At 44.4% G+C, this 24,416-nt stretch overlaps 1 protein-coding gene across 1 annotated transcript; it reads right to left on the reverse strand.

Moving 5' to 3' along the window:
- Positions 1 to 2,570: 2,570 nt before the first annotated feature.
- SLC17A5 (solute carrier family 17 member 5) lies at positions 2,571 to 22,915 on the reverse strand. Its single transcript, XM_074150608.1, has 11 exons — positions 22,855 to 22,915; positions 18,817 to 19,013; positions 17,392 to 17,625; positions 16,796 to 16,883; positions 14,076 to 14,162; positions 12,706 to 12,824; positions 11,662 to 11,820; positions 9,569 to 9,701; positions 8,228 to 8,375; positions 5,755 to 5,845; positions 2,571 to 4,261 (listed from the first exon to the last, which is right to left on the reverse strand). Exons 1-11 carry the CDS (start codon positions 22,913 to 22,915, stop codon positions 4,124 to 4,126), a joined length of 1,455 nt encoding a protein of 484 aa, XP_074006709.1. The 3' UTR covers positions 2,571 to 4,123.
- Positions 22,916 to 24,416: the final 1,501 nt, after the last annotated feature.

Consider the following 24,416-nt stretch of genomic DNA (forward strand, 5'->3'; position numbering starts at 1 on the left):
CTGCTTTGAGATAAATCAGAACCAATTTTCTTTTCAGTAACTTTACTTTTCAGGTAGGTTTCTTTTACCTGACTGCACTCTCTGAAATTAGGGGCATATTTTTCAGACAGTGTCTACTTCCAGTGGTAAGGTCTGATGTTTACAGTTATACCAAGGGACGGTGTGTAGAGAAGCTCCTGCTTACACTGAAACCAGCCCAAACCATGACAGGCAACTCTTTCAGTGTGCTGCTTCACTGACAGGGCCAAACAGTTAAAGTCTCACATGGAAATAACTTTTCTCAAAGTAATACAATTTTCACTGGATTGAGTTATGACTCTTTTGAGAAGTACATCAGTCCGATGTGTATTGGAGCTTCTCAGAAATTGCCAAGTGTTACGTTAAGTCGGATCAATGCTTTCACACACAAAAACCTGATTTCTATGTCAAGGATTTGAATCACATAGATGTATTTCTGTTTAAAACATGAGCAACCCCATTACGGCAGCTTTATGAAGGAGAAGAAGCAGAGAGGTTGCAATGGTGATTTAATTGAGAGGGTGACCGGTTTCTCGCTCAAGGTAGCAGTTTTTATCCCCTGGAACCTCTGTGTGTTGCCCCTACCCATTTGCAACTGGGATTTAAATAACTGCTGCTGTCTTCTTGCACCTCTTTTTCTGTTCTTATAAAACAGAATGTTTCTTACAAAATTTCTGGATGAATCTTACAAAATGCTAGTAGTGAACACCAGAGAGTACAAAAGGAGAAACTGGCAAAAAAGTCACTGAGAAGACAGGCCAGGAAAAGAGATACATCACAGGAACAATTCAACTGGTGGGAAATGAACTAAGATGACCCTTTCCCATAGCAACTACAGGTGTTTCTGGTTACAGAGGGACACCTAGATGGGGAAGCACATGCAGGGGTGCCTACACGGTATGAAGGGTTATTTAAGCCGTCACTAGTTTAGTATTAAAAAAGCCTACATAAATTAATTGCTATTTTTGGGCATCAAATACTTCAGCACTTTTCAGACCTTGGGTGAGTACCCCGTCACCTGCTGTAGGATATTGGAGTTTTTCCATCCCAGTTACTGATGTTGGTAGGACTTTGCTCTAAATGTTCCAAAAAACAATTTAAGCAGAACTGTGTCAGAAGGTGAGGTTGAGGAGAAGGCACTGAACAATACCTGGCCACGCGCTCCCGAAGCAGCGGTTCAACTGCTCTGAAATGGGTGAAATCTGGTTTTGGACCAACTTCCCTCGTCCCGGGTGGGCATCCTCTTTAGAGGGCTCCTGGTGGAACGGAGAGCACGGCTGCTTACTCTGGCGTACCTGGTAAGAAAACGCAGCAAAAAACATAACAGTCACAAATGTTTTCAGGAAAATGGTCTCCCCAAAACACCTGCCCCATTTTTCCCAAAGCCCTGTCCCAGAGGTGAACTGATACGAGAGGTGATCAAACCCCTCGTTACTCCTGGAAATACAGACCACGAGAAATGTTTTGAGCAGATGAACCGACTGACAGAGCTGTGCAGACAGGAACAGGGTGACGCGATAGGAACAGCGGTGCGAGCAGCAGAAAATATTCTTGTGGCTTTTTCCTACACATTTTCCTTTTCGTGAGCATGATGCAACAGGTAAAACCTAAGGTTTTTTTGGTTTCCTTGTTTATTTGTTAAGAGCCTCTCTGAATCAAGAGCAAGAACCCAGTTTTGATACTTTTAAAAACAAAGTTGGAAATAGTTATGTATTAATAAGTTAGTTATACCCTGTTGTCTAGAAATAACATAAGGATTTACAGCAGTATTTTCAGTCCCACTTTCCAAGCTCACTTGAAAGTTACCAAGTATTACAAACTGGGTACGAATGGGGCATTAGATGAGGAGAAAACAAAATCTAGCAACTTAGTCAAAAATGTCTAGATTTCTTGGCTGCTGCTACGCTTAAAACTGATTCTGTTTTAACTGAATCCAGGTCAGGGTCATTTCAGTGACAGCGAGAGTGTCTACACTGGGAGGTGTCCCTGCCCAGGGCAGGGGGTTGGAACTCAATGATCTTTAAGGTCCCTTCCCAAACCATTCTATGATTCTGTGATTCCATACATTCACTTCTACTGCAGGTGCTCCCTTAAGTATCTATTTTTTTTTATTTTGATATTCAACTGAACTGTTTTCAAGGAAAAAGACTAAAAGCCTGGGAAGCTGAAATTTCCAACTTCAGAGCAGGCAAAACAGCAGCCCCGTCCATGTTGTCCTGCTCACAGTCTCTAGAAAAACAAAAGCAGAAATTAATTTCATCTATATACAGAAACTTTTAAACTTTTTTTAGCTTTTTTTTCCCCTTTTTTTTTTTAATCAATGCTACTGAAATAATACAAATTTCTGTAAAACAAAGTGAAATTATTCTTTTTAATACAGTGCCAGGTGGAAGATAATACTCACCTGTAAAGACAGACAAGAAACTTCTGAAGCAGGAAATTTTCCAGGAACATATTATCCATCCCTTAGTCCAGCCCCCGGTCTCGCTCAGCATACTGAATGGTGTTCTAACCTCAGGGAGACAGTCATTTTCAACAACAGATGCACATGTAAATATTCATCCCATTTATTGCGGAAACACTGAAGGTACAATACAGCTTTAACGGACTCCCACTGACAATTACTCATTTAATCTGAACTTCACAGGGTTTATTGTGGAAATGCTGCAGAGACAAACACAGATTTAAACACGGTTCCACCATCAGAGAAGGTGACGCTTTGAGGAAGGTCAAAACAAAACGGCTCTTCAAGCTACGAAGCAACGGCAGATGCCATTTCCCAGAAATGAAGGAGGGCTCCACTGGAGCAGCGTTAGAACCGGGCTTCTCTTTTTCTCTTTGAGATGGGTGGTAAACGGAAATCCCAGAGCCCGGTGATTTTTCTTTTTCACCCAATTGCTCCAATCCAGGAATCTTTGGCACAGGAGTTTTCCTTTGCTTTACGACTACAGGCTCATTCAGCCATCTGTCCTTCAAGGCTGCTGTTTCATAGACTTCATTCATGCTACTGGGTGGCATGGTGACATGTTGTGCAAAGGATGCTCTCGAGTGGCAAATTCTGCATTGACAGGAGACTAACACCAGCAGTTTATTGCACTAGTTCTTTCTTACTCTACTTTTATCTGACCAACAAACAAGGCTTCTAGATACGGGAACTGATTTTTCTCATTATTCCCTACGCTGGCCTTATTTTCTGGCATTTACACTGACAAGCTGACAAATATATCTACACGCGAGAGGGAAGAATTTCACTGCATCGATTGAAAGAGACAAAAAAAAAAAAAAAGAACTGCCAAACTGAAAGTTTTTTTAAGGTAAGTGTGCAGACATTCTGTTCCTAGCTCGCTCTCGCACACTGCCTAGGTTTAAACCACAGAGCTGCATTGCTTCTTTCTTTCGTACAGATGAATAGAAATAAGGCCTATTTGAGAACCTGCCCCACAGAGAACACATGGCTTATTCTGTCAGTCCCAACCGTAGCTTTTACTTCCTCATCGCTCAGTTGTGAAGCTGCACTCGTGAAACGGGGAGTGTTTATACACTGAAAACTTGTGCGTAAAATAGAATAAAATCACGTGTGCATTTCTCACTGACAAAATAAAAGCATTATAAAAGATTGTAGAAAACTTGAGCTCTTCTAGACTTTTAAACAGCAAAAAGCCTATTAATCTCATCATGGAAATCAAATCACTTTTTTTGGGTACGATTCTTTGCCTGCCACTCCTCCTTACGTGCTCCATAACCACTTTGCTTTTTCCTCTCATTTCAGTATCAACAAACATCTGCCTACACATTAATTCAGAAAAATATTAATTAAAACCTGGAAGGAACTGGAGCCTAGCACACCGATTTAAAATGTTGTCTCTGATCATAGATTTGATATCAAGTCCTAGCATGAAACTATTCTATTTAATCCAAATAGTTTCTTGTTAGGAAATAGCACACATATGCTGTCAAATGATTTCCAGTACAAAAGATACACAGATAAAACAGTTTAACTGAAGAGCTCCGAAGACTCCTAGGCATCGGTAGGGAAGGCACTTTTCCGGTCACATAATTGTAGCACATTGGGATTCGGCACAGCTTTGGTATTTCAACACGTCCTTCAGCTTCTGTGCAAGTGATACCCACTGACTGCCCAGTCCTGCACTTCTCCACTGGCAAAGAACGCAAAGAAAATCGCTCCAAATAGATTAATAGAAGCAGCAATATAGAAAACAGTCTGCCATTCTCCCACAGTGTTCTGTCAAAAGGGGGAAAGAAAAAAAAATAAATAGATGCAGTTAATTTGCAGCTCCACACTCAAGAACAAGTAATTTTCAAACTGAGGTTACGTGCCTTGCCTATTTAAATGTAAATGCTATTCAGCATGATTTCATAGCTACATAAAAGCATTATAAACACAAAAAGAGCAAATCATTCAGTTTAATAATAGATCTGACACAGACAGCCCTACCAGAACTGCATTAGAATATCTGGACCAGTTTATCATCTGAGATGCACAACTTTCCTATCAAAATTCACATTCTCTAAGAAAATCCAAGGGGAAACACCACCCTTCTCTTGGGCTGGGCAAGCCAAGGGCTGACGTGCTCTGCACCGTGCGGGAAGCTGTTCTTAATCACTGCTGGGAGGATATTCCAGGATCATAAGATTTTTAGCCCACACAGCGTAGCCATCTTTACTCAGATTTCAAGAAGAATCCTTTAAACTCCGGTATTTAAGAAAAACCCTAAGACATGCGTAGCAAAGAACTGTGGGGGTTTTTTGGTTTTAGGGCTTTTTTTCTTTTTTGCCTTTTTTTTTTTTTTTTCAGTTCCAGACAACTACTGTAACAAACCTGCAAATGATCTTACTACTAAACTGGAATAATACCAGAACAATGCATTGGTATGGGGGGAAAAATCCAACCCAACGAACCAACCCGAGTCTCCTACTCATTAAGATGTCTGGAAAAACCAATTTGTTTGGATTCATGTATTAATTTTTCGTATTATTTTTAAGGAAATCATTGGAGTGATCAGAACTCAAAAAATTTAACTGTATCAATAAACTTACTCCTCTCATCTCCCTTTCTTAAAAGGTTTTAGAATAATTCATTTGGTTAATTCATTAAAAAAAAAAATAAATAAATAAAATACATCACACAACTCGTGGATCCCTCTTTCTACTCCAAACCATCCTCTGACTAAACCGTGTTGGAAGTCACATCTAACACGGTTTAAGTTACGTGTCTTGTGGAACTAAGCGTAGAATGTCCCAATCCCGTCATACACATCCAAAAGGATGCACTAGAACCCCACACGTCTGAATCTAGCTGCTCACGTATCTGACAAATGCTGACCTTACAACTCCACACCTCACGCGAGAGACTGACTTTGGAAAAACAAGTAAGAGCTTGTCTTAATTTGCTAAAATAATCCCACAACTGTCTCATTGAGTTGGCATTTTAACAGAGTTTTACTGTGATAAAAATAAACTCATTTTACTCCTAGAGAATATAAGGGGTGAGTCACTGAAATTTTAAAGTCCTACACAGGTCTTCTATTTTACCTTTACTTTCCTGATCAAAATCAGAAGAATAAAGGCTAGGAATGAAGTCATTCACAGGACTGGAACAGTACGACTTACATCTATAACCCAGATTTCATTTAATGACTGCAGACTTGAAAATACAGAATTTCCGTTCAATGGAGATAAAAATATAACAACTGAAAAAATAGTAAGCAGACTTACATTATGAGTGAGGTTCTTGGCAATAACTGGCCCCACCATTCCTGGGATAGTGGCAAAAGAATTGGTGATCCCTAAGAGAATTCCAGCATACCTGCAAGAGAAATCATTAACGCTGCTAATTAACTTATCCTGCTTATCAGCCATAGAGACAATTCTGCCCAACCTGATCACATAGGCCTCACCTTGATCGCACGGACAGATTAAACCACAAATATTCCAGTGGGAATGGCCTGATTTTATTCTAGTAACAACTTGCTGCCTGCTTGGTACGCACGTCTCTGTTTTCCAGAGGCAAGTTAGGGAATTTTGCTTCAATTACTCGTGGCCTCGCTCAGGATCCATAATCCAAACCCACATCCCCTTTGCTAAGCCACAACCCAACTATCTAGAACGGATCCAGGGAAGGTTTAGATTGAGTATCAGGAGAAATTTTTACACTGAAAGGGTTATCAAGCATCGGAATGGGCTGCGCAGGGCAGTGGTGGAGTCACCATCCCTGGAGGGATTTAAAAGACAGGTAGACACAGTGCTTAGAGACATGGTTTAGTGATGGTTTTGTCAGTGTTGGGCTGATGGTTGGACTTGATGATCTGGAAGATCCCTTCCAACCTGGGCAATTCTGTGATTCTAAGTTAGAAAAGAAACATTGCGTGCCTGGAACTGGAAGGACAGGGAGGAGTATGAGAGAGTGCTGTTTGCCAACAGCAAGAGCTGGCTGAGGTACCGCTGCTGAACAAGTGTCTGCCGAGAAGGCACATCCCCAGATGGGGAGCCGCACATCCCCATCACCTACACCACAGAGTCCATGTTCCAACGACCCCAGCTCAGGGCACCGCACCAGTCCTTCCCTTCGGCTTTCCGTGGGTCAGGGGTAATGGGAAACGGGTCTGACTTCTCCAGTTCTGCTGATGGCCATTCCTGCAGCTCCCTGTTCCATGAACACGTTGCTCTATCACACACACGTGCATACGCACCGGCAGCCATAAGAACTCAATGGGAAAGGCTGGTAACTTGCTTAATATCTGAGCCTCAGCATCTCACTCTAGGCAATTGGCCATCTCTCTCACAGGAGTGTTGCAACACTGAAAGATCACGTTTGAAACCGCACCACAAGCGCGGACTTGTGAGAGAGACTGAGGAGAACTAAGAGCTGGACCTTCTACAGCAGAGCTCCACCTTCCAACCACCAGAGCGTGGATCCCTGGGGTCCAGATTTTCAGGGGGATTTGCTGGCTGAAGAATCATACAAAATTCTAATAGCTGCAGTTCACCACAGGAGAAAGCAGTTATCTCCCCCAGTGATCTCCCCCTGATCCCCAGGCTGTTTCGCAGAGTGAAATTATGTCCTCACCGATTTTAACATAACAGAATTTCGTCTCTAGAGACAGATGCACAGCTTTGATGTGTTATGTACCAAACCCGGAGAATTCAGCCACACAGCACTGTTACAAAAGGCTGGGATACATTTATCCAATCCAATGATGTGAGAGGAACATGTGGTTGTTCCTGAGAAAGAGAATCAATCATCTAGTCCAGTAGCTGATTTTTTTCTTGAAAGTCAACGCTAGGTATCAGTTTAAAGCACGGCATTGTATTTTAGACTGAGCTCCAATGCCTTAATTAAAACAATCTTTATTTTTTGTAAACGTAGCACGTAGTCATCTTATCTCAGAAAGTATTTAAGAATTAATAGGCCTTTATGAAGTGGAATGCGCAAGTGTAAAAGTTTCCCTTAGGCAGATAAGCACATGTAGCAAAACTCCATTTAAAGCCTTTAAGTAGAAGCAAATGCATTTTGTCTTCAACACGTTTAAGCACTACCGTACTGCTAACACACCCTCTCCAGACTACACATAGTTTAATAGTTTCCCTGGCCACCCAAGATCTCTGGCCACCAGTTGCTGGCTAAATGCCTCCAGTTATGCCCAGTGTTTCTGGCACAGGTCACATCCCTGATAAGGCTGGCTGTTGGATGCAGATAATTCTGTGCACCCCTCAGCGCGGCGGAGGCTCCCACGTGGAACGGGAAGCAAAAGGTGCCATGTCTGTAGAGCGAGGCTGAGAGTAAAGCTGTTGGTCCCATTCTGATGGCGTAGCAGGGATAACCAGATACACATTGACTTCCAGAGCATTAAGCAGTAAAATCAAGAGTAAAAAAACCCCAAACAGATATGTGAAGTGTTTAGTGTATACCAGGGCCACAGAAATATTATGAGGGCTCACGGGAACAGCAATACCAGGAATTGTAATCATGGTAACATACTGCTGTAGATTTAAAGAGCGAGAATAGAACACATTTTCCCCACAAGAACAATCTTGTCTCCCTCCCGTCCCCAAACACCTCCCATTCAATGCACTGATGGCATCATAAATACGTTAGAAACATACCTCAATCTCCCGGCCCCCCCAGCAACATAAAAAAAGGCGCCATTAACGCATCACGTGCGCTGACAACAGCTCCAGCAATACTCACGAGGGTGCGATGTCCAGGTGGTTGATGCTGTAGCCAGAGGTACAAAATCCTCCCAGCGTTGTCGATATGGTCACGAAGGCAACAGCCAGGGCGTAGTTGCAGCCTATGAATCCTGCAGCCACCAAGAACACGGCGGGTCCAATCATTCCTTTAAGACAGAAATCTTAGAATCAATGGACTTTTAACAGGAGAGGTGTTAACAGGCTCTTTGTATCCATTTATTTGCACAGCTTTCCCCACCACCTAGTGCACAGAAACCAGTACTGCACTACACGCACCAACTGGGCCGGCCAGGAACAGACCACAGGCTCCAAACCTGCCACTGCTACAGGGAAGAGGAGCCAGATCAGATAAATCCCACCAGCTGCAAAGACCAAACTTCAGCTGGGCAAAAAGCCTAACAGAAATCAGCAGACACTGAAAGGGATCTCATAAATTAACTGTATTTATTGTTATAAAAATAATAGAAGGCACACTGACACCAGCAGGCAAACAGTGCACTGCAAAGACATTATCCCCATTTAGTATTTGCAGGAAACCGGATCACCAAAATGGTGTAAACTTTTTAATATTTTTTTGTATTTTAAGCTTATTCTAAGAGCTGCTTTAGAGAAAGCAACTGAATCAGCAGAATTGAGAAGGCAGCCAGGATGGGCATACACCAAGCAGACTGCAACTTGTGGGGATCCCTGCCTAATGTCTTCTTTTTTTTTCCCCCTTCTCGCACCCTCTTTTAACCAGCAATCAACTTCTCCTTCCTAAATACAGCCTTTTACCTGTATTCATTAAAAACCTGATCTCGTTGACCTCTTGGTGATTTCAGATCATCACTCTTTCCAATTTGTGAAGATCATTTTGGATGCTATTTGGCCCTCCCTCCTGGTAGCAACTGTAAGTTTTGCAAGTGTATTCTTCATTCTTGTTCAGTTACTTAAGTCTTAAATAAACAAAACACTGAATACCACGGGGCAGGGAATGGGCTGACACAGACCGATGTCTCAGTCTGAGAAAGCCATTCATAAGGTATCATCCTATCAATTATCACCACTTTAATGGTGATCCTACCCGAGCACTTTGCCTGTAAGAATGATGTCCTTTGACCTAAACAAAGCTTTTTGCTACCTCTTATCATTCTCTTATCCAAGAGGCCTACTTTTTTTTTTTTTAATGGAAAAAGACAGGATTTACTCTTGACAAATTGATGTACAAATAAAGCTGCTCCTCTCCAGCCACGCACAGCCCTGCCTGACCTCACCACAGAATGTCCCACTACTCTCCCAAACCCTGCATTTTCCCCAGACTGACATTATGACCAGTTCCAGAGACGACACTTGCACCTACCTATGAGGGTAAAACATTTGCGAACACAAACAGTGGAGAAGTTCTGTTTTTCCCGCAAATAATCAGCAATTTGCCCTGACAGAATTATACATAACCAGCAGCCAAAATAAGGTAGGGCGGACAAAAAACCATTCTGTCAAGGAGATAAAAGACAAAAGACAGTTAAAACACTGAAATGACAATTCAGTCTGCTGAAAAATCACTTGTACTGAAGCATTAACAGAGACTGAAGCAGAGGGGTCAAAGCCATCCATTCACATAGCTCTGGTTGGTACTACCATAGGAGAGAAACCTGGGGACAGAAAAAGCAAAGCATTTTAAAGATACCAATGTGTAAACTCTCCGCTGCGTGACTTAATCCATCACTACCAGTGCAGCCAGACAAAAATTCAGAGGTTTAAATCAGCAGCTGAGCTCAGGAAAAAGAAAACTGTACATGAAGGCATCTTGTGGACGTTACCCTGATGATGCAAATTTCCAGGAACACCGATCCCAAGTAGGACAGGCTATCGAGTGAGTCACTGCAGTAAGTGAAAGCTGTAAATATTATTAAGAATTTGGAAAGCTATATGGAATCTCAGCGGTTTGTACCACTCCAACTCTTCAACATTACATTACCCACTGCCTGCCTGCTGAAATCCCTGATGCTGGCTGTCACCAGAGACAGGACACAGAACTGGGACTGTCATCGGATCCAGGCTGGATATCCTGTGATCCCGAAGCAAAGCTGCTATTCAGGCCCTGACACTACTTACACTGACATCACCTGTTAACTCCCATGACTTTAAACAAGAGCTGTTTAGAGATTTCTGCCCGATTCTGCATGCTTTTCTGATATGGGGAAACAAAAGGTACTACTGAGCTGCGTAAGTTCACAGCCTTTCCATACAATTATGGATAACCACTGATAACAGAGCTATAATTTGACCTAATCTGAGATTAAAAAGAGGTATTTGGATAGCTATTGGATAGAAATATTCCAATGTTTCTACACTATTATATAATGTATATTTGTCAAAGAAGCAGCGAAAATTTCCCTAGGAAAATTAATTTGAAACATGACCAGAAACACATCCCCCCCTTAAAATCCCCTCTACCAGCACTCAGACACGCTGCCTGTTGGGTTTCAACGCTCAGCTTTCGAAAGCAGTAAGTAGAATTTTGAGAAATAGAAGATAGTCTCAATAATAAAAAAACCCCCAACTTTTGAAGCACTATTCAAAGACACAGCATTATTTTTAACCAATCCTTTTATTACAGGATGGAAAGTAGTGGACTATACAGTAGCAACTGTATAATGTTTTGAACAGTAATGCAATTTCCATCTAAACGTGTGGGAACAAAGTTAGACCAACGCTATTATGCAAGGGTTTTTTGGTTGGTTTGTTTTTTGGGTTTTTTTGCCTTTTTTTAAACAACTGTCAGTACTCTAAGTCACTCCAAAAAAAAAAACATAACATAAGCCACTTTCTTGTTGCTTCTTAAATAAGAATGTTCCACCCCCCTATCCCTGTAATTTTTCCCTAATAAATAATTTAATTTTTAAAAATTTCCTTGAAAAAAGACTAAAGCTTCACCCGCTCCTTTCCTCCCCACTCCTCCTTAAATTACTTCCAAAAGGGCCACTTGTCTAATGATTTCCTTAGTTTTATTTTCCTTTTTTAACTGGAAATATTGTCCTTTATGAGTGAGCAAAAGAGGAGCAGATAGCATTTCAGAAGCCATAAAACAAGCTCTAAAATCTGAAGCAACCATACAAACCATATAACAGAGAAAAATGTTATCATAGCTGTGGTTATAAATCAGAGCAGTTAAAAATGGGTAATGTGCATCTTCAACCAGAAAAGGAGCTCAAAAGCTAGCATTAAGCTAAATGTCAAATTCGTCCTGAAAAAAAGAAGTGGTAATTACAAGGCAGGCAACATTTTTGATGCATCTGCTCAATTGTGGGGAGTTTTTTTACCTTTTCCCAGCTATACATTTGTATTCCAAGGTTCTTCAGTAGCTTCCTCTAGTCTAACCAGCAGGGAAGATGTCTGCTATTTCATTTCTTTCATTCAGAGGAAAGTGACTATTTTTTTTATCTCTCTCACCTCCTGTGCATCAAACCGCAGGATCTCCTTCATGTAGGTGGGTAGGAGGGTAAGAAGGGTGTAGAAAGTCCAGTTATAGGAGAAGTGAGCCACAACGATAGCCCAGAGCGGCAGGGACTCCAGCATAGGCCTCCAGGGAACAGATTTCTGTGTAGAAAGCTAGCGAGCAGGAAAGAGAGAGAGAGAGAGAGAGCAGGAGAGAAAGAGTGACCAGGACGTTGACACAAACATTTACTAAACACAGTGTTGTGATTCTACCCAAATCTATGCTGATCGTTCATTCCCAAAAGCATAAAATGAGCCTCAATGGATAGATGCAAGTCCTCGGCAGTGAACGACCGACTGTGCTCGGTTCTCACGGAAGGTATATTAATGTATGTCACTGCTCTGTCATTTACAGTTGCAAAGTAAACCCAGTACTTTTATGTTTTGTAATCAGAATTTGAAAAAGTAGCCCTTCCCTTGCTGAGATTTGTTGCCTCCTGCTTTTACTATGAATGATTAAATATTTCCAGTCACCGCTCACATGTTTATTTAGCTGAATCTTTCCTACTCGATCCAAAACATGAACTTTGGTTCCTCAGCCTCACAGGCTGCAAATTCCTGGCTCTGGGCACAGGAACCAACCCTTGGGCACACTTGAGGAATGGCTCATTACCATTGTCAAAATGTTTTCTCCACAAACAGTAATCTCTTTCTCACTAGAAAACACATTGAAAAAATGTCGTACAATGTTGTATTGCAAAGTTTAAAGACAATATGCAGGTCTGCATCTCGTTTATAACAAGTGACAGACTTGAGCTATTTATTTTAAAGGCACGGCAACAGCATCTGTGACAAAAGGCATTCTTACAAATGCTGTGTTTGATTGCCAACTGTTTCTCATTTATACAACTGCACTGTATTTTTAATTTCTTGTTTAAGAAATTCTGCCTCTATCTCACATTAAGGATGTTTTTCTACACATCAACTGAGCGTGATGCTAGTGGCAATATTTGTGATTTATGTCCTTACTTAAGTAAATACTATACCAAAGTGCTGTACCTGATCTTTGAGAGAAGAGAGTATATATTCTCTCTCAGCGTGTGAAATGCTCCTGTGAGTTTCTGGTGTATCACTAACCAACCACATCCAGAAGAAGAACCATAATACGCCAAGAGCACCTATTGTTGGGAAAAGATGGGTGAAGAGATAGCAATAAAAACGCAAGTCATTATATGGAGTGAATAACACTCTCAGATGATTTAGTCAGAAAAATAACGTTCTTTGAAATTATATTAGAGTATTTGGAAAAAACTTCTATCTACTTACAGACAGTTGTTTCCCAAAGTGGCACAACAATGTACATTTAGAGTAATAAAGAGAACTAAGCAGGAAAGTGGTTTTTTGTCTTTTTTTTTTTTTTCCTCTTTGTTTTTCTTCCTCTTGGAAGTGCCTCATGCAGCAAGAAAGTTGCGTACCCACACATATTGTATTTTTATCAGTCACATGGAACAGCCACAAGGGATATGGCTCACCCAGAGGAAATAAAAATTCACTCTAAGTTTAATCACGAGAATATACTCTGTGCACACACACAGAACATCACTCCCTACAGGTTAACTGATGCACTGATCCTCCTTGGCTTTTTTAAGCCAAACCCCATTTGAAAAAGCTAACTTTTCAGTAGTCAGTCCAAATCAACTGTACTTTTATGTATCTATAACACCGTAACTTATTGCATTTTTTCCAATTCTTTGTATTGAAGGCTTTTTATTTATACAGAAATTGGAGGTGGTTTTGCTGAGGAAAGTGTAACCCTTGTCTTTTATTCTGATTCTCCCTTCCCCTTGCGGAATATAAAGTGGCTCAGATGTGAATAGACCTATAAGAAGCATCAGTTAGATCTAAGACATGCTATTAGAAAATATTTTCTGTGTTTGAGGTTCTTCTAGAATGTAACTCCCAGTAAACACGCTGTGCCTTACGTTTAGGGTGTTCCTTCAGGGTTCCTGGGACTGCTGGAGAGGCTTTCCACACAGTTCCCATCTCAAGCAGCAGTAACTTTTCACATGCTCTTTCATTCAGAGTGGAAGTTTGTTCCTGGGATTAAAGCTATTAACTCAATTTCACACTTCAAACAAGAAATTCCAGCCTGCTGCTTCCAGGTGGTGGGAGAGTTAAGAGCATTTGACTGGTACCAGCCTTTCTCCCACTCAGAGACAGCTTTGCTGGCTGGAAGCAGGGCTTACACAGCCACGGGCAGGAATCCGCTCAGCTTTCCGTATCTCCAGCTGCTCAGGAGGAATAAAATAGCAACCCTACATGGCAAACGTATTTTTAAAACTTAAAATAAGTTTTATAATATACCATGCTTTTCAAAAAGAATATGGATTTTACTTTTAATAATTAAAAAAAAACAACCCTACACTTACCAAATATGTAGAACACGTAAACCCAGTTCATGTAGTAGCAGATCAAACCAGAGAGTGGCAGGGAGACAACAGTTCCCAGCTGTGCACCTACCAGAAGAAAGCAAAACAAAGTGGAAAAACAACAGTTAGATCTCCTATAGACCCCTTAAACTAAAAGGCATTTCACAGTCATTTTATTTTGTGTAATAAATCATGCAGAAGAGATTTGTCACCGCCACTAGAGGGCTGTCACTTCACCTTAAAGAAACCCAGGCACAAGTAAAACTGAGCCGCAAAGCCCCAAAACTGCCAGCAAAAAGCACTAAAAGGCAGGCGGTCTTGGCACATTCATCTCCAATAAAGCGAAGGCTCTAGTACATCCAGAACAACGCAAATTGGTCAACTGGCATGGCTGCAAAACAGCAGGGAGCTGACCTGGGGGGGAGACAATATTCTGAGTGGATAAAATCAGTTTGCATTTCTCAGCTCCTGTTGCCTCCACAGAAAGAGAGATGCCAGTGACAAGGGCTAGGAGGCTCCCATGTCACCAGCAGGTTCAAGTCTCATGGTCCCCGAGTTCAACAGGGTGTAGGGTCAGGCGAGGAAGAAGGGAAAGACGAGCAGATTCCAATTCAGATAGAAGCCAAAAGCAAGAAAGAACTATTCTTGAGTTTATACAAAGATGTATACATCTACAAACATGATCAGGGGCCTAGAACATCTCTCTGCTGAGGAAAGGCTGAGGGACTTGGGTCTTTTTAGTCTGGAGAAGACTGAGGGAGGATCTGATCAACGCCTATAAATACTTACAGGGTGGGTGTCAGGAGGATGGGGCCAGTCTTTTTTCAGTGGTGCCCAATGACAGGACAAGAGGGAACGGGCACAAACTGGAACATAAGAAGTTCCACCTAAACGTGAAGAGGAACTTCTTGACTTTGAGGGTGGCAGAGCCCTGCCCAGAGAGGTGGTGGAGTCTCCGTCTCCAGAGACATTCCAAACCTGTTCCTGTGGGACCTGGTCTGGGTGGACCTGCTCCAGCAGGGGGTTGGACTGGATGATCTCCAGAGGTCCCTTCCAGCTCCATATCATTCTGTGATCACAGATCACATGTGATTCTGTGATGCAATGTATGTTTTGCAAAGGATGGCAGGCTCCTCCCTCCTGCCCCAAATCTAAACCAGAAACCCAACCCGTGTAATTTACAGTTAGGATCTCTACTGGTGATAAACAGCAGACCTTGTCTCTCAACGTCAGTTATATGATCACTTCTCCAAACCTAATCTCAACTGAGAAAACACGATATTACATGGATACGCTGGCTACCTATTGTCTGTCTTCATGGAAACAATTTTTATTTGAGGCAGAAATCTTAAACCATGGACAACAAACCCACATACTTCATGCAAAATATAAATCAAAATAACAACTACGAATAACCTCAATCATATGCTCTCTTAGAAAATCAACAGGATCACGATTAAATGAACCACAGACCACATGACTGCCAGCCGTGAAACTGTGGGGAGAAGGAAACACTCTGCTAAGGTCAGACGAGATGCTTTCTCCATACACAACTGCTGACAGCTGGCCACCAGCACACCAGCATAGAGCGTCACAAGATACAAAAGGACAGTTTAAAAGCTCCCATTTGTTAAATGCAGTAGATATCAGACCCAGCTCCTCTCTGCTCTACGTGTGTACTGGCTCTCACACGGAGACTTCTTTTAAAGCAGATTTAATTCACTAACATGGCAGGAAAGAGATACACCAAAAGAAAGAGAAAAAGCTTCCTGTTGCATTAGGTGGTTTCAAGTGGCTCATGGAAGGGTCTGATGAGCACCTCAGATGGCACAAAGGAAGAAATGAGACACTTGGCTAGGAGGGAAGTGAGAAAATGTGAAGAGGAAAGGATTAAGACTTTGTTTCTGCTGGCAGAAGAGAGCCCTAGACTGGCTTAGCTGCTTGAGAAGCTGTAGCTGCAGTTTCCCCATCTTCTTGATGAAGCCCAGGTTGAACAAGAAAGATGTAACAGAATTAATACTAACAAGAGTGAGTAAAACAACATTACTTCATTAAGTGAATGCAAAATTTGTCATCCTCAAATAATGTCATTTTTGACTAGTGAATTTAGAAAGCTACATTTTTCACTTGCCCCACAAATACTGGACCAGAGCAATAAACCCCTGAGCCAGGAGAAGGCTCAGCAGAGACGGGGAAGAGCGATGTGTCGGTGAAGCTCGGGGAACAATGCAGGGTGTGACAGCACACAGCTGCGGCACCGAAAGCTGGCTTTATCTCAGCACACAGGGGAGCAGGGGTGGCCTTTGATTCAGATGAACAGTCGAGTGGCTCAGCCGATGGTACCAACAGTTGAGTGGGTCAGACAGTGGAAGAAATCACTCTAGGCAGTGATTCTGCCCCAGCTTTTTGTTCCTAATACTAAATGTCCTTTATTTACAGTAACTTCTACTAATCACCTTCACAGTGACTCTTTGCACCACTTTATACCAAAGTTAGTCTGAAGTTTACACTTAGCTGCAGATCAATACCTTTTCTCAGGGTGATAAGAGCCATGAATAAATGAAGATAATGAACGCAAAGCAAGATTTAATTCAACATTACGCTTTCCAGATTAAATGCTGATTAAAATTTATAATATAAATCCCTTTGATTTAAGTCAATCCTCCCCGTTACTGCAGCAAAAAATGTCTAATCCCGTTACCAGCGTGGGAATTTCTCACCTGCATACGAAATACTCAGGAGCTTGCTGCGTTCCAGCGGGGGCGCCCAAGAAGACCACATCGAGTGCATCGCTGGGAAGGTAACACCCTAGAAAACAGCATTTCACTCTCTTGAAATGGGACAACTTTAGAACTGCCTTCAACTTTGCAGGTTTCAAAGCACATTTCATTAAGCAGCGGGAGTAAAATCTGTTAGTTTCTTGTTTAGCAAGAAGCCACTTTAAAAAAAAAAAAAAAGGTGCAAGGGATGAGTAAGCAGAATTCATTTCTGCTGCTTTTCATTCTGTATATACCAGAAAAACTTCAAGAAGATAAACCATACTGTTCTGAGCTCTTGGTTTCTGTCAAGTGAGAAGGGATAATTCTAATTTTGTCTCAAGTGTCCTTACAAATAAAACCTTTTTCTTATTCAAAAAAACTTAGCCTAAAATACAGGGCAAACTTTTTAATCATTCCAAAATATTAAAACTAAGCTACTCAAAATGAAACAATACGTATACTGCTCCAGCAGACCAACACCCACAGGGTCTAATCACTCCCGTTTATTAATAAATGATGCGGATACATTTCTGAGTTCCACAGAGCGAAAGGATTACCTCTCCCAGTCCTTCCAAGGCTCTGACAGCTATGAGGTAGCCAACCCCCAGGTTTGCAGCTAAGGGCGTCAGCAAGGTGAAAACTGAGGTTCCAAAGATGCCAAACCCCAGTAACAGCTTCCCTCCAATCCTGCTGGCAAGATATCCTCCTGGAATCTGAGTAATGATATAGCCATAGAAAAATGAACCGAGGATCCATCCCTGAGTATCAGCATCCCAAGAATACTTTTCCCCCTAAAAAGAGGAAAAAAAAATGAAAATGCAGTAAGTTCAAAATACCCAGTTTGTGTGAGTGCAAATCCCACTTCCGTGTCACCAGCATGGACACTGTCATGCTCTAGAAAATGGCTTTTCCTGCAGAAAATGTATGGACAGAAAAGCAAACAAGGAGATGTGGGTGCTTAAATCGAATACAAGGAGAGTGAGCAGCCGAGGGCAGGACTCTCAAGGGCAGGTGGGAGAACAGGAGAAACACAGCAGAGGGAAGATGAATTTAGCAGACAAAGTAATAAAAGCAAAGCTGATGGAGACAAGGAGCCTGAATCTATAAAGGAAGTCAGCAAGAAGACATGAACTGCTGCCCAATAAAGTGATTTTTGAAGTTTAGGATCACTTCCAAAAGCCCATTTTACGAGCATCTAAATGAGCAGTATACATTTAATGGAAGCGATGAGACAGAATCTTCTTCCCATAAAGTCTGCAGTTATAAATTGCTCATGATAAATAATAAATGACCTCTAAACAAGCAAACAAAATGAAAGCAGGAAGACGGCAAGAGAGCTTGGTAATAAACTTCAATTAGCAGGTGAGATGTATGTAAGGCCAAACTCACAAAGTGGGGTTTTTTGGTGGGTTTTTTTTTTGTTTTTCTTTTTTTTTTTTTTTTTTTTTTTTAAAGTATTTTCTCATATCCAACAGTTAAGAAATGTGGTTTTAGTGATTACTGGAAGGGAAGTGAGAGATAACGGATATAAAGAAAAGAATCATGATCTGGGAAAGAGATCAAAGAAGTGAGGAGAAAAATATTACATGTTATTTTGTAATGAAATGTCATGTCATTGAGACTGCAGGAAGAACAGGCAAATACGGACAGTGATGGGAGCTCTGACGCAGATGTAACAGGAGCAGTTGATCACTGGCACATAAAGCAGCGAGTCATAGCACATCTACAAGATTAGCCAATTTGTAAGGAAAAGCACAGAAAGGATGTACGTAAAAAAACCTGACTGCAAGCACAGCACTTTTAAATTAGCTGGTCATTTAAGGCTATTATTTTCCAGAACAGCTTTAAAGGAACCACTGCAAAGGGCATCTGGTAAAGAGCAGCCTGTTCTCTCACCACCTAAGCATGAGTCATCAATCCCAGATTCTTATTGAAAACATTTTTACAGGCCACATGACAGGACAGTATGTTTGAGAGCTCACCGTTGTGTTGCGAGGAACATTTATGGTGGAGGAATGCTCTGGACACACGTTGGAAGTCGTATTCTTGGCTAAGCTTATGTTGGGCTCTACCATGTCCACCAGAGCAACGCTCAGGTTCACACGCAACGCGTACAGCAGGAAGAACCCGAAAAAGGCCAGCAGTGCCAGGTTGTAGCGAGCTGAGCAGCACGCGGGGACTGGAATGAGAGCAAACCAACACTTACTGCTTTAACAGAACCTAACAAGAATAACTGATAAGCGGTTTTTACTGATAATCCAGACATTTACACGTGAGAAAAAATAGGCGAGAAAACAAGCTCATTGTTCTAGTCTTAAGGAGAGCATTCACTGGGGGGACAGGCTGAGGGTGGAAAAAAAAATAAAAGCTCCCCCTTCTCTACTGATGTGCAAAAGAAATGCAATTCTGGTTTAGACAACTCCCTGCGCGAGTGCAGGGGCTGCAGTGGAAGTGTGCTGTGGAGAAATGGAATTAGAAATGTGGTTTTCAGAAGTCCTCTCCAAAATACCATAATACTTATTCAAGTAGAACTTGACAGCAGAAACCTCACAATACTAGCAGGAAGCCTGTCATATACGTGAAAACAGTTGAAGAAAAACAGAGAGTCTTAAAGTAACGTTAAAGAACATTCACTGGGATTCCAGGCTGTTTTCTGGCACAAGTTTCCCTTCTGTAAGTTCATAAGTCCTTATGAAGGACTATCCCTTTGCTAACAGCGGCCAAAGAGAACACTAGCAGAAAGGGGAAGAGCAGCAGCTTCCCTGCTGCCCCCTGCGCCCCTCTCCCGCGCTCACCACACAACAGCGGAGCTGACGAAGGAAAACGAGTCTTAGAGTCAACATAAAATCTGTGCTGTGCATTAAGGTGACTCTCTCAGCTGGTAAAACCCGGATATCAGACTTTGCACTGCAACGCGGCTGTTGATTCCCTTCCACTGTAAATACACGGCAGCTTTTGGCAGAGATCATTCATCAATACCAGGAGATTCACATCCCACTTGAGCCGTAACTTGCCCAGCACATCACCCAGCAATAAATTTTCTATCTATACAAAATACAGCTTACAGCTCTGCAGATACTCTTTATGAGCTGGGGATGCCTGAACCTACCAAGCAGAATTGTTGAGAAAGCACTGAAGAAACTGCCGAGTTTACAAATAGTTAGGGGGTGGAGTTTCCCCCCTCGTGAGGAAACTATGGAGCTAACGGAAAATTTTATAACCTGGATGTCTGAAACTCTGGGAGGGCTGGGGATCAGCACCTGCAGATATTACATCAGTCTGCAGTGTTCTCATTTTTCTCTGACTATTCAGAATTCAAATTATGGATAGAACAAGGATATCTATGGAATGGGGCTGACCGGAGCCTGATCTGCTATTGCGGTGCCTCCTGGCTGGATTCCCTGATCTGCAACAAGAAGCAAAAAGGGTGTTCTGAGACAAGCTTTCTAAAGACCCGCCACCACCCCAGAAACAATGAATGAGCCTGTGTGACTCGGTCTTTTTCAGTGGGGGCGCCAACTGCAAGGCTATTTCTCATTAAAGTAGCAAAACCTTCCCACTTTAGAAGTCTCTGACCCTGACCAACTCTATGTGACCTTCTTATGGCTGCACAGGTCATGGAAATGATGCAGAGAGGCTGTATTTGCTGGGGGCTCAGTAAGCGAGGCTGCTGTACAAATCTGCAAAGCGCCTGCCAGGCCTGCGGTCACTGCCAGTCTGGCCCCAGCAGCATTTGAAAAAAGGCACATCTGATATTTAAATGCCATGAAGGAGAACAGCCAAGATTTTATTGCTTACTTTAAAAAAACAATAAGCACCAAAAGCAGGAAGTGCTTACCGTACAAAAACTAGTCATGCAGCTTCATTGGCCTTTAGTGTTGTTTAAAAAGCAATTTGCCTTAAGTAGAAAATGTATAGTCATATAATTTATAACAATGAATATAATTACAGGTAAAGCTTTCCACTGCCCATATTTCCTGGGGTTAAACAATAACAACAGAAGGCTGAATATCACCCTGCTGAAGTAACCCTTCCCTGGAAATGCAGAGTAACTGTAACATCCAGTACTCTTCCTCTGGAAGGCTCTTACTGGTACAGACAGTGCCTGGAGAGCAAGCTCCACAAAGCAGATGCGCAAGAACTTAAGGTCACTAATGTCACCATAAATAGTTTATCATAAAAATCTAACAAATATGTAGATCTGCAAGTCTGACACAAACGGCTGCTGAGGTATTGCTTCTCGATCTTTCCACTGAGTGCATCTGCAATACCTGAGAATATTAGATTAGGTTAAGAGAATGGAAAATTTGAGAAGATTCCAGATGTGTTTCAGTGACCCACCTCTCCAGGAGATTGCCAGACTCAGAGACACAGAATTCATCCCCACACGGTTTAAGGCAGCTAACCACGATGTTCACAGTCTTACCTTGACTGGCAGTCTTGGGTCCTACATCTACAGTTAATTCGGATTTCAGGGGCATGTTTTATAATACTGTAGCTATAAGTGAAGAAGACTCTTAAACTGCAGTTAAAAAAACAGCTCCGTGCTGCAAGTTACACAGCAATTAAAGGAAGTTGCTCTTCTGGTGTATTTTTCCTTGTGGGCGAGGTGACCCACCTCAACTGGGGCGTGATGTGTTGTGCAAACTTAAGAAAGTATTGCTTTAATAACCAACTTGAACTCAACTTTCCCTCTTTCCGGCACTTTTAAGTCATTTTGTTAGCAGCCCCTTTGACTGCAGCTAATAGGTTTCCCAAGTAGGTTGGAGAATTTTTGCATGGCGTACTGAAAAACCTCAGCATCTTACTTTATAGTTTGTCTGTTCTGGGAAACCAAACAGCACAGATATCGCCCTGAACACACTATCTCTGTCACAGAATGGTCTGGGTTGGAAGGGACCTTTAACGTCGAGTCCAACCACCAACCTAACACTGCCCAAGCCCACCACTGACCCATGTCCCTCACCACCACGTCTGCCCGGCTTTTAAATACCTCCAGGGGTGGCGACTCCACCACTGCCCTGGGCAGCCTCTTCCAATGTCTGACAACCCTTTGGGTGAAGAAATTTTCCCCAATATCCATCCTAAACCTCCCCTGGCACAACTTGGGGCTGTTTCCTCTTGTCCCATGGCCTGTTCCTTGGGAGAAGAGACCGACCCCCCCTGGCTACACCCTCCTTTCAGGGAGTTGGAGAGAGCGAGAAGGTCTCCCCTCAGCCTCCTTTTCTCCAGGCTGAACACCCCCAGCTCCCTCAGCCGCTCCTCACAAGACTTGTGCTCCAGACCCCTCACCAGCTCTGCTGCCCTTCTCTGGTCACACTCCAGCACCTCAAGGTCTTTCCTGTTGTGAGGGGCCCAAAACTGGACATGGCCCTCGAGGTGGGGCCTCACCAGTGCCCAGTCCAGGGGGACGGGAGCCTGTTCGTTAAGACCCCCCTCTCCTATAATTATCTTCGTAACACCTTCCACCTTCCTTCCTCTCCACACCGCCATAACAAGCCCTTAGTCTTACTGAAATTCTGCCTTAAAAAATGAAATTCTGCCACAAGCTGGGCGGACCCCAGCAATCGCTAATTGCCGGGAGGGCATTTAGGGGGGAATCTCCCGCTTGTCCCCACGGCGGGGACCCCACGCCAAGGGCGGGCATTTACACACGAGTTCCACAGCCCCCGCCATCAGCGCCGAGGACAAACCAACCCCCCCGGTCCCTGTCAGGGCGCAGGGCCGTGCTTAACCCAACACCCTCCGGATCCGCCGCCTCCTCAGCACCCAAGGGCTGCGGCAGGCGAGGGACCGGCCCCCCAGACCCTCCCGGGGCCGCTCCGCTCTCGGCCCGGGCCCCGCCGCGGCTCCATGGCAACGCGACGCCGCGGCACACGGGGCGCGGCGGGGAGGCGCCGCAGCCCGGCCCGCCTCCCCCTTCCCGGCGCTGCCGGGCTCCGCGGCCCAGGGCCGGCGGGTCCGAGCCCGGCTGGGCACGGCTGCCCCCGATGCCGCTTCCCCCCCCGCCTCTCTCTCACCCGTGCCGGGCTGGGACTCCTTCAGCAGCGGGGTGCGGTCCTCCCCCTCCTCGGTCTCCATCTCGCTGCCTGCCGGACCGCGCAGCGCGCCCAGAGCCAGGCCGCCGGCAGCCACCGCGGACAGGACGGGAGCGCGGCTCGCCCCGCCGCGCCGCAGCCCGCCCGCCCCGCTCTGCCCCGCCGGCGCCGGGCAGCGGCGGCTCCCGGCTGGTCATGTGACGGGCGGGCGCGGGAGGGCGGAAGCGGCCTCAGCCGCCGCCTGGCGCCGCTCCCCCCCCCCCCGCCCTCGGCGGCCATCTTTGGTGAGGGCAGCGGGGCGGGGCCGGGCGGGCTGACAGACGGACACACGGACTGACGGCACACTGACTGACTGAGGGACACACTGACAGCGGGGAGACTGACAGACAGACACACTGACAGATGGACACACTGACTGACTGAGGGACACACTGACAGCAGGCAGACTGACAGACACACTGACTGACTGAGGGACACACTGACAGGGGACGCACTGACCGAGGACACACTGGCAAACGGGCACACCGACGGATGGCCAGACTGTGGGAGTTGCTGTGTGGCCTGTCCTGGCTGCTTTGGGAAAAGTTCCTCCTACTTAGGACAAATCTCCTCAGGCGAATCACGCCTTCCCTCCCCCGGGCCTCCTGCTGCTTCTGTGGCAACCGGGATGAAATCATACAATCATCTGGGATGGAGGGGACCTTTCAGATCATCAAGTCCAACCACCAACCTAACACTGCCCAAGCCCACCACTGACCCATGTCCCTCAGCACCATGTCTGCCCGGCTTTTAAATCCCTCCAGGGGTGGCGACTCCACCACTGCCCTGGGCAGCCTCTTCCAATGTCTGACAACCCTTTGGGTGAAGAAATTTTCCCCAATATCCATCCTAAACCCCCCCTGGCACAACTTGGGGCTGTTTCCTCTTGTCCCACGGCCTGTTCCTTGGGAGAAGAGACCGACCCCCCCTGGCTACACCCTCCTTTCAGGGAGCTGTAGAGAGCGAGAAGAGGTGCTCCAGCCCCTCGATGTCTTTTTTCTGGTGAGGGGCCCAAAACTGGACACAGCCCTCGACATGGGGCCTCACCAGTGCCCAGTACAGGGGGACGATCACTTCCCGAGTCCTACTCACCACGCTGTTCCTGACACAGGCCAGGATGCTGGTGGCCTTCTTGGCCACCTGGGCACGCTGCTGGCTTATATTCCGCTGCTGTTGACCAACACCCCCAGGTTCTTTTCCCCCGGGCAGCTCCAGCCACCCTTCCCCCAGCCTGGAGCGTCCATGGGGTTGTTGTGACCCAAGGGCAGGACCCGGCACTTGGCCCTGCTGACCGTTGTACCTCCAGCCTCTCCAGGTCTCTCTGCAGAGCCTTCCTGCCCTCCAGCAGATCAACGCTCCCACCCAACTTGGTGTCCTCTGTGAACTGACCGAGGGTGCACTTGACCCCCTTGTCCAGGTGGTCTGTAAGGATATTAAAGAGAACTGGCCCCAGCACAGCGCCTTGGGGACCACCACTCCTGACTGGCCACCAACTGGATGTGACT

This window comes from Numenius arquata, chromosome 7, assembly GCF_964106895.1.
Source record: "Numenius arquata chromosome 7, bNumArq3.hap1.1, whole genome shotgun sequence".
In the NCBI taxonomy this organism is placed as follows: Eukaryota; Metazoa; Chordata; class Aves; order Charadriiformes; family Scolopacidae; genus Numenius; species Numenius arquata.

Coding starts and splice junctions, on each gene's coding strand:
- SLC17A5 (XM_074150608.1), bottom strand. CDS start 22,915: ATGGAGACCGAGGAGGGGGAGGACCGCACCCCGCTGCTGAAGGAGTCC. Junction 14,163..16,795: donor CCTGAGTATTTCGTATGCAG/GTGAGAAATTCC, acceptor TTCTTCTGGTAG/GTGCACAGCTGGGAACTGTT. Junction 8,376..9,568: donor CAAATGTTTTACCCTCATAG/GTAGGTGCAAGT, acceptor TCTGTCTTAAAG/GAATGATTGGACCCGCCGTG.